This window comes from Phycodurus eques, chromosome 16 (genome assembly GCF_024500275.1).
Source record: "Phycodurus eques isolate BA_2022a chromosome 16, UOR_Pequ_1.1, whole genome shotgun sequence".
NCBI classification, from domain to species: Eukaryota; Metazoa; Chordata; class Actinopteri; order Syngnathiformes; family Syngnathidae; genus Phycodurus; species Phycodurus eques.
This window is the reverse complement of record NC_084540.1, coordinates 13,452,201-13,462,976: the sequence shown is the minus strand read 5'-3', so window position 1 is coordinate 13,462,976 and position 10,776 is coordinate 13,452,201. Positions and strand designations below refer to the sequence as shown.

Here is a 10,776-nt window from a genome sequence, read left to right as displayed (position 1 = left end):
ATATTTGATTGGCTTTCGTATTTTATTGAACACAAGGTGAAGTTTCCCCCTTTTTCCTTCCATTTAGTGTACGTGACTCTCAGTGAAGATTGACGACATCTCCGAGTTAACCTTATGCAAATAAAAATGTACACATCCAATTATGTCGTCATTTTTGTTTTCCTGCGAGAACAAGCATGTTTTGATGGAACTGACCCAGAAACGCGGAATTGTGGAGAGGCAAACTATCGCGATACTCTGCGAAATCTCGCTTGATCTCGGGAGGAAGGCAACCTTGGGCGCATCGAAGACCTGCTGGCATCCCGGCTGGCGAGCTCAGCTGACGCGGGGCAGGCAGCGCCCCCCTCCCCCCAACAAAAGGTAACATGCTTTCATTTCATATTAGCATCGCCAAATCGTGGAAGCAACGCCGGGTACATTTGTTGAATGCTGGAGACTACTTTGGCATGAAATCTAGCAAGACAGGGCGATAGCGTGGGAAAAAACACACTGTTTTTGTCGGCTACCTCGAATTATTACCTCCAGAATTTGGGCGAGCAGCTCCACGCGAGACTTCTTTTCCACGAGATGAGGCTCATGTGCGTGAGGACAACCGGTTCTCCCCGGGCTCTACCCCTCGGTCAAAGGCGATAATTGTGTCCATTCTGCATCCGCTGACAGGACGGCGGCGGCGCGTAAGGGGAGCTCATGTCTGCTCGGCTGAACCTGTGCGGCTGTGCGGCTTGCACACTCGCCCCCTTCGCCGCTTTGTTGAGGCGGTGCTAAAGCGAGACAAAGACCTTCAAAACTAGTTGGAAACTGCCTGCAGTTTCCCTTCGAAGTCCCATTTTAAGCCAAGTCAGTTAGGCAAGACGAACGTTCCCGTCAGAAAGCGAGAACTGCCTTCATTTTTGTTGTCATGGAGTCAACAAGATAAATATTCGTCCATATGGGCGCAGAGTTCTAACTGGTTTCTCCTGTTCCACCACATTCCAAAGGTGCGCCAGAAAACGACGAGTAGTCATCAGAAGGCAGCTGAAAACTGAGCAGCCCCTCTGCCTCAAGGTTCTGAGGTTGGAGGTTCAAATCTCAACCCCAACCTTCAAGTGTGGAGTTTACATGTTCTCCCTGTGCTTGCATAGGTTTTCACCAGGTATGAAGCCCTCCTCCCACATTCAAAACATTGGGTACTCAACTATTATGTCGGGACACAAAAGTGGGACGTGGATCGCGAACAGGTAGTAAAAAATTACTGGGGGGGGGTTGGGTGTTTTCATTGGATTATTTTGGTTTTTTAATACAAATAGATGATGTTATTATGACATTTAGTACTGTGTTAGTGTAAATTAGTGATAAGATTACGCCGCACTCCCGATTTACTTATAAATTATGTATATATATGCAAAAAAACTGACCAAAATAGTCAGTGTATACCAGGTCGGACTTTTATATGGAAAATAGCATTATTTTCCCGAAAAAGAAAAGATGAATGTCAAGATAAGTGAAATTTTGTGGCCATATTTGGTGCAGTTATCATTTTCTTCATGTCTGTATTTTTTAATCTTGTAAATCAGTTTCTTAATAAGGTGCTCAAAGGCACTTTGAACATGTAAGCATGTCCATCTATCCATCTATAAAACAAGCATGTTTTATGTTTAAAAGTATGATATACATATGTTTTGAACAATTCATGTTCTTTATTGTTATTCACTTATGTAAAAATGGGTCACAACTTGGTGACAATAGGAAAACGCAAGCCCCAGGGTGACAACAGTGGCGAAGCACTGCTCTAAATTGTCCGTAGGTGTGAACGTGAAATGTTGTGTGTCTGGTTTGGTCTGCGATTGTGCTGCCTCTTACACGGAGTCATCTCCAGTTCTCTCGCGTTCACTATTGAGGGCAAGGACGTGCTCTAGAAAATGAATGAATGGATGGATGGATGGTCCTCAGAAAATAGTAGAGTGGCAGTTGTGGAAAGAAAATGGTCATCAATCGATACTCAGGAAGGTTATGTGGTTTAAAAGAAGCAAAATTTAGTTGGACTACACTTTTACACAATCACAAACTGGATCTGTCCACAGAACAGAAGAAGGACTGAAAAATATACTACTGTACATCATATTTTGTTGTTGTTTTCCTTTTAAGTGTTCAAACTGACATACAGTAACTGGTCATTCAAATAGTCAGCTATTTAGCAGTTGTTATTATTCCATTCATTGTCGCATCGCTGAACTCCTGCATAGGAAATTTACTCCAGCAATATGTAGTAAGCGTTTATCAGAATGGAGCTTTGCAACTGAGTTCAAACTATTGCACAATATACTATTCAAATGGTACAGGGTCAATTTAAAGTGCACCTGGATGAGTTTAGTATGGAAGAATGTGAGAGCCTTGTCCCACATCCTCCTCAAATGCTTTTGGAATGAGCTGAGATTGTGAGCCAGGCCCTCTCCCTCTCTCAGGTTCCACATCAGTGACTGTTAACCACACCAATGATCCAAATTTCCCACAAAGCCACTCCAAAAGTCTTCACAGAAGAGTGGAAGCAACTCTGTATTTTCTTCCATTTCCTGTAGGTGTAATGGCCAGGTGTCCCAATATATTTGTCGATTGATTTTATGAAGTACTGTAGTACAAAATGGAAATAGTGAAGTACAGACTGGTGCTGGATTAGCTTTCAAAACAAGTTGTAAAGTCACTAGTCTTGAGCTTTCCAGTGGGATTAGGTTACTGGGCACAGAGCATCCTCCTCCCTGCAACAGTTTTGCACGTGCACCTTTTGGCTTAGAGTAAAATTAGAAATCCAGTTGAGGTAGTAATGAGAAAGGCATTCATATTTGCAGCTCCTGATGTGTCGGATGTGGTGTCGCATATAGTGAAGCATGAGAAGAGAAGCGATGTGATGAATTTCCAGGCCAAAGCAGCCCTCATAGCTTCAGGGTATCGGAAATAAAGTGACAACTGTTGCACGGGAGCTCCAAATTTAGAAGGATGTCTGAGTGGAAAATGCTCTGTGACTATTACTGCTGATACACTGCACATGAAGAGGAGGACAGTCTGCAGAATGGGATCTAACTGAACAGACCCACAATCCAATCCAATTCTCTCAGCTCACCACAGCACAGATGTAGTAAAGCTGCAGTTCTTAGTTGGACCTATATTTAAAAAAAATATATATATTTTTTTTCCTAAACCTGAGTGGACCTACTATTGCTGCAGGGAAATCATAAGAGCCTGGAATGTGTATGGTATGCAGCACTTCCCTTCACTAGTATGTGTTTTTTTATTTTGCATTTTTTTTTTAAATAATTTTTTTTCTAGCTGAATGTGGGAGGTAGGTAAAATTTTAGTGTTCTTTGTAATGCGCCAAATGAACAATTTCCTGCTGTTTCTCTTTGAATCTGTGCAGTGAAAAAAACAGGAATTCATTACTTGGTAGCGTTTTGATGGTAAATCTAAGTGTCACGCTTATGTGTTGGATTTAAAATGTAGTGGCGGCTCCATGGATGCGTCGCCCTCATATTGCTATGTGTGTTGTCTCTTTGAAGGTGAGGTGGCCACATGGAGCGGAGGTGAGAATTTCATCCGTGGATGCGTCCTGCACGGCAACATGATAAGCGCCGGCTCCGTTATCGCTGCCGCCTATGGTGAGAGAGGACCTTGACTGTTGCCATGGTGACCCTGTAGCAAGAGCTCTGTAACTAAGATCTGTTGCCTTGGTGACCCTATAAAAGAGCCAAGTAACTATTTCAATCTGTTGCCATGGTGATCCAATAACGAGGCTCTTCAAAGTAAAAGGAGATCGCTATCGATCATCCTGTAGCAGGGAAAGCACATCTGGCACACCGCATTCTCAGGATGGGAACAAACAGGATGTTTCACATTTTTGTCGTCCTGGGCTCCGCCTTCATGATTCTTCTGATCATCCTGTACTGGGAGGAAGTTGGAGCATCTCATCAGTTTTTGCTCACCCCTGTCTCACCGGGGCCCAAGATTCCAAATCCTGACCAACAGCAGCAACAACCGCAGCAGCCTCAGACCACCCGAACCCCGTCCTTCCTCTCTGACATCGATGCCTTTGTCAACCAGTTCTTAGAGCCTGGGACTGGCGAACCCACAGACCCTGTGCCAGCTGAAACAAGTAACCAATCAGAGAAGGCGGAAGAGCGATATATACCGAGGCAGGAGTGGAAGATTCATTTGACTCCAGTGGCAGCTGAGCTCCGCCAGAGACAGGTGAAGGCGTAGTTGCTACTTGACTACTAAGGAATTATGTATGAGTATTAATTTATGGATTCAGTCTTATTGTAGCTGTAATACATAATAATATAAAATAAGGTGTCAGGTTTTTTCCCCCACAAAAATCTGTTTTCTGATTAAAGTAGCCGCACACCCTCCAGCTGTAGGTCTTGTTTCATATGTAGTTGTACAGGTGAGTATCTATGAAGAACTGGTAAGGGATGTGTTTTATTGTCACATTACGTAACAGTCGTTCTGGCATCTTGGTCCTACCATCTTTCATGTCTTTTTCTCATTGTATTAGGTCTGCTATAAGGTGTTGGCTAAAAACTGGGCTCATCATTTTATTTACTGATGATACTATCATTTGCCTTCCAAATGAAATCAACAGGAGAACCGGCAGAAGTTACTTAAGGATCTCTGTGCTAATGACAGCCTGGCATTTCCTGGAAAAAACCGTTCATTTGACGACATTCCCAACAAGGAGCTGGATCATCTGATAGTTGATGACAGGCATGGTATTATCTACTGCTACGTTCCGAAGGTACACAATCTTCTGCATTTTTCACTCGGGTATACATTGGGACCTCCGAAGTTTAACAGTCCAAAAATGGCTCAATTTGGAATTTAACCATCATTTTCTGCAATAATATGGTGTTGAAACAGTCATTGTGTGTGATGTCAGGTGAAGCATCAGCAAGTCTCATGAGAGTTCAACATTCACCTCAACATTACATTTTATTAACCCTACAATGGTTTGTTTTTGACTTTGGAGGTTCCATTGTCATTTGTCTTTGGGACAAAACACACACAAATGCCATTATTTTCACATTTACAGTGTTCCCTCGCCACTTCGCGCTTCACGTTTTGCGGCTTCAGTGCTTTGCGGGTTTTTCCAAAATATTCATTAAAAAAAAAAAATAGTCACATCCAAAAAAATAAAAATTAAAAAATACAGCCATATCAGCAGCCATACTGCGAAACGACGCGTTGTTTCATGTTGATGCACGAGAGAGAAGGTTTCCCTGCATGCCAAACAAAGAGATGAGTGGACTCAGAGGCTTTGTACATGCCTGTACTGTACTGTACATGCCACAGGCACATACAAGGCGCGTGATTGGTTCCCGGCGTGACCTCGACCAATGAGAGCCCGAGTGGATTTATCCTGTGAGCTGATTGGCTGCGCATCATCGCAGCCTCACCCACATCTTCGTTTGTTGTGTGTCGCCAGTCTCGTCCACACTGTTGACTGTCTCGCATACTGTATCTTAGTGTTGTGTTCGTGATAACTTTTTTTGTTCAAGCGATAACCTTTTTTGATTAGTTAAGACCTTACAATGCCGCCTAAGCGCTGTGCCCCTGCGAAAGCTTCTTCCGGGGCACACAAGAGGAAGAAGAAAATGATGACCATCAGCGAAAAAGTGAAACTTTTAGATATGATCAAAGAGGGCAGAAGTTATGCATATGTGCCACGCCATTATGGGGTGAATGAATCTACAGTGCGGTACATCGAGAAAGAGGAAGCAAACATCCGCAAGACTGCTTCAATAAGGAAGCGAAACGTGTGGTAACTCCGCGTAATAAGAGACTGGGGTTATGTCCTTGTACAGGGGAATTTTGAAGCAAAAGAACAAACAAAGACAACAACTACCCATCACCATGTTTCCCTCCAAGGTAGAACCCCAGCTACACCATCAGCCCCTCCACCAGAAGAGTCTCGGAGTGAACCTAAAGCCTCTACGAGTCAAGTGAGAGCCTCTCCTCCGCCACCAACGCAAGCCTCTTCGCCTCTCTCAGAAGGCAATGTTGATGAAAGTTAATTACTGTTTAAGGTTTTATAATTAAAGATTTAAGTAAATACGTGTACTGTTGTAATTTTTGACTCAAATATGTAAAGTACAAATACGGTTTACATATTTTAAACATTCTGGTACCCACATACATGAAAATGTGTTGGGGGGTGGGCAAATCCTACTTTGCGGTGTTTCACCTTTCGCGGGGGGTTCTGGTCCTCATTAATCGCGAAAAACGAGGGATCACTGTAGCAGCATATCTTTTTTTCTGTGATAATTTTCCCGAACTTGAGGCTAAACCTTTACGTTATCAATTCTCCTTAGGTGGCGTGCAGTAACTGGAAGCGGATCATGATCGTTCTCAGTGAGAGCCTGCTCCATGATGGCGTTCCGCAAAGAGACCCTATGGCCATCCCCAGGGAGCTTGCTCACAACAGCAGCATGCACTTCACCTTCAACAAGTTCTGGAAGCGCTACGGCAAGTTTGCAAGGCATCTTATGAAGGTCTGTTGAAAATCCTTTTTCGACTTTTTGGTTTTTTTTGTGGTTTCAGTTTGGACTTCAGTGTTTTATTTATGATGCGAACCAGTATTGCTCTGTTCAAATTGGTAATTTATTGTATTGTAAAATATGAATTAATTCTATTCAGAGGTATCAGTTACAGGCTGGTTTCCATCTCTGAATTCATCCGTGGTGCCCACCACTCCAATTTGTTCAGATTTCAATACAACATTTCCCACTGAGATGGATTTTATTTGGAATAATCAGTTCCACAAGAGGCCGCACGTCAGACTAGTAGTGAGCACGTCAGGCTCGTATTTCAGAACTTTTGGATTGGAATGTTCTCCCAGCGCTTGTGTGGGTTTTCTCCAGGTACTCCAGCTTCCACCCACATTCCAAATAAAAGCATCTTGGGTTAGCTGAGGACTGAGGAATTTTCCATAGATGTTAATGTGAGTGAGTTATTTGTCTGTTTCCTGCGATCGGCCGGCGACAAGTTCAGAGTATAACCCGCCTCTAACCTCTCTTAAAGTAGCACTAAGCAGGCCCAAAGAATTGCATGTAAATTCGGCACACCACAGAGATGAGTAATGTTAACAAGCCTGACAAATTTGAATGAATATTTGGTGACATAATGTCATAGCCGAACACGGCACCTGATGACAGCGGGGACGGTAAGATGAAGCCTAGGTAGTCAAGACCTTCGGCACTGCCCCAGTCACTAGTATTAAGTTACCCATGAAGCCATGTTGTCACTGGTGAAATTTGACAAAACTCTCCGTCGTAAAATGCACACTGCAGTCGGGTGGTGGTGTTGATGTTCAGGTCGCCATCTGAGTGTGTCTTTAAAAAGTCAAGCCATCGCTTTTTTACTTCTTTATTTTTTGGGAGCTTAAAAAAACATCACTCTGCTGTTCTGTAAATAGAAAACATCCATGAATGCTTTCAATTTACAGAACAGCAGGGTGTATAACAACAAGTATAAGTCAGCCAGTCATGCAAATGTTAATCTACTGACACAAGTCTGGTCAGGGTTTCTGGGTAGACTGCCCCAGACTGAACTGACAAGATTCACTTGAATTTTAGGAGAGTTGCTTATGAAAGGCCTACTTTTTATAACTGAGATTCACAATTAGTATTTACAGCTACTTTTTCAACATTTTATGTCAAGGAACGTCTTCCAAAATGGACAAATAAAGGTTTGGCAGAGAGTGAACAGCTCTTCAAAATATAGGTTTCAAGCTGTTTAATGCCACTCCCAGTTAAAGTTTACTGTCAAACTAAATACAAAACAAAGACAATTACATGTTGTGTATTTAAAACAACGACATAACTCAACCTTAAAGTCCGGTTGCTTAATGCTTACACATGGAAAGACCATAGACGGGCTAACGAAAAAAGGTGTTGTAACACTTTAAGCAACAGCTATTTGAACCACATATATGGTCAGACAATATAACAATACTCACAGGCATGTATTCCATGTGATTGAAGTCGGGGATGGGCTGGGTGTGTTGTGTTTACAATTTTGAGGAAAAAGTCAATTGAATCTCTTTTGGAATGTGGCTGTAACATGGAAATATGTGCAAAAGGTCCAGCGTTGTAAATGTTTTTTGGATGTACTGTATCACAGATTCTTTATCAAAGCAATCTCTGAGCATCTAAGTTGTTTCCTTCCTAGTTTTGACTAACTTTCTGTGTCTCCATGAATTGTTTGAATGCCTGGTAACAAATGCGATGTGTTGCTTTTGTTTCGAAGGTCAAGCTTAAGAAGTACACAAAGTTCCTTTTTGTGCGGGACCCCTTTGTGCGTCTCATATCTGCCTACCGGGATAAATTTGAGCTGCCCAACGAGGACTTCTACCGCCGCTTTGCTCGGGTCATGCTGCGGCGCTACGCCAACCAGCCGACGCCCCCCGACTCCGTGGACGAGGCGTTTGCTACGGGAGTCCACCCATCCTCCTCTCATTTCATCCAGTATCTCCTGGACCCTCAGACGGAGAAGGAAAGTACCTTTAATGAGCACTGGCGGCAGGTGTACCGCCTTTGTCATCCGTGCCAGATCCAGTATGACTTTGTGGGCCACTTGGAAACGGCCGAGGAAGATGCTGAGCATTTACTACGCCTGCTGCGCGTGGATAATGTGGTGGAGTTTCCCACCTCGCACAGAAACCTGACGACCGGCGACTGGGAATCGGACTGGTTCAACATGGTGCCCCTGGAGGTGCGGAGGGAACTTTATAAACTGTATGAACCCGACTTCAGGCTTTTTGGTTACAATAGACCAGACTCCATCCTCAATGAGTGACTCTCACACTTGACAAGATTAAAGATGTTTAGAATTTAAAGTCTAAGTAAAGTGAAAACAAATGTCTTCTAAATTCAACACACCACAGAAAAGGGGGTTGTTAACCATAATGCCAAATTTTAATTTTAGCCACGGCCACACAAAAAAAACCCTGAAAAACTAAAATGGTGAAAAAAATGTTTTCGCTAAATCTCCACAATTCAGTGCTATGGACAGTAGTTCTCAGTTTTTGCACATTTTCAGCAATTATTTTCAAACATGTATTATGTATTTAGAAACAAATCTTTGAATTCACTTTGTTTTACTCTGATTAAGTTTTACTCTGATTGAGGATATCATTTGGGTCTCTCTGCTATGGAAGCACACAAATTAGTCAGCTAAATCATCGGTGAATGGACAATTCATTGAATATTTTACAATCACACAAAGCACACAGATGAGTGTGAGCCAGTTAAGATTAGCAGAAGGTGTCTGCGCCGTTTTGCACCTTCTGTAAGTTCCCACGTCAAGCGTGTTACATTTCCAGCTCTGATGTCTCGTCTGATTGGCCGCTCACAGTTACCATGTGACTTACTCGTGCAGGCTTTGTAGCAGGAGGCTGCCAGTTGGCCAGTCAAGACACATTTTTAATGCTGCTGCACTACAGTGGTAGTTTTACACTTATTTATTTCATATTGTACAATGTTTTCATTGAAAGCACGAATGGTATTAATTGGTGATGGAACAACCAAGCAATCTTTTGAGCTCACATTAAGTAGGGCAATATCACGATCCATTTTATAAGCGTTCAGCTTGGAGACTTTATTTAAATGCGACGTAATGCGATGTAGTCATTTCTGGCATTTTGCAGTTTGCTTGTTTCGGCCACTTTTCAAGCATGATATAATCTGCATTGTAGCATCATCAAAAGTGCAACAGCTCTAGTGAAAACCTGAAAATTTGATTAGTAGGATTTGTCTTGGCTTGTTTTTGAGGCTTAAACTGGACTTTCAACATTCTTAGTTACTGGTAGTACTTGTCACCTCAGCCCTGTTGTTGTCACACGTGTGTTTACAGTTCACGTGGTGGTGGTGTCAACCCTGAAGGCTGCAACCAAACCTACAGTTGGAACGCCTCAGAGTTGGTATTTCTAAAGGCTTGAGCATGTATTTGAAGCATCCCGGATGATATGAGTGGGAAACAAGATAGTGCCTTTGGTTGCAAATGTTTACACAGCAAAAAAAAAAAAAAAAGTTATTTTTCTAAAGGGAATTCTTAGAGTGAGCAGAATGCAGTTGCAGATGTGTGATGCCACACATCTGTTTGGTATTCTGGGCCTCGTCTGTCTTTTCATGACCCCGATATGAGTCAGTGGAAAGTTTCAGCAGAGATGTCTAATTGTCTTGGACCTTGTGTGACGATTCGGTCTGTTCCTTCATAGTGGATCGTTATGTGCAACTCATTATCTTCAGACAGGATTACTGTGTGTGTTTTGTACTATTGATGGTGTCATGAACACACTGTATTCCACTTTATCCTCAGATGTCATAAGACGTCGCACACACCGCCTTTCTTTTCAAATGCAGTCTAAGCTATTTTTAAGGGATGTTGTTTCAGTTTTCTTGTCTCTTACAGTGCACAGTGTGTGGTTATCCCCAATGCATTTTTATTGAAGATGACATTAAAAAAAAAAAATTAACACTGTAGCTTGTCAATTGCTCACAAGATGTCACTTTGTCCTTTATTCACCACCATCATCCTAATCCACTCCAGGAGACAAGTGTTTGGTTAGAAACTGAAACAGTTTCTCCTTTCCTTCAGGTGAGTACTGACCTGTACCTGAAGCTGTGGTATGGTTAAGTGTACGGTGGTAAATTAATTGTCAACTACTGTACAGTACTCTCAATGTCGTCATCATTGGATTTGCATGACATGCATCGTTGGCCTTGCTTTCATGTGTAGAATGAATTTGAGGTC

The 10,776-nt window shown here is 42.5% G+C and overlaps 1 protein-coding gene across 2 annotated transcripts; it reads left to right on the top strand.

Annotated features, from left to right (window-relative positions):
* Positions 1-237: 237 nt before the first annotated feature.
* Positions 238-10,533, top strand: LOC133415271 (carbohydrate sulfotransferase 12-like). 2 transcript variants are annotated; one of them, XM_061701199.1, is made up of 7 exons: positions 238-360; positions 978-1,132; positions 3,528-3,626; positions 4,069-4,215; positions 4,610-4,762; positions 6,336-6,515; positions 8,272-10,533. In XM_061701199.1, the coding sequence occupies exons 3-7, from the start codon at positions 3,624-3,626 to the stop codon at positions 8,818-8,820; spliced, it is 1,032 nt and encodes a 343-aa protein (XP_061557183.1). In that variant the 5' UTR covers positions 238-360; positions 978-1,132; positions 3,528-3,623; the 3' UTR covers positions 8,821-10,533. The 2 variants fall into 2 exon arrangements, with proteins under 2 accessions (XP_061557183.1, XP_061557182.1); XM_061701198.1 differs by having other exon boundaries at positions 239-360; positions 3,528-4,215.
* The last annotated feature ends 243 nt before the right edge of the window (positions 10,534-10,776 follow it).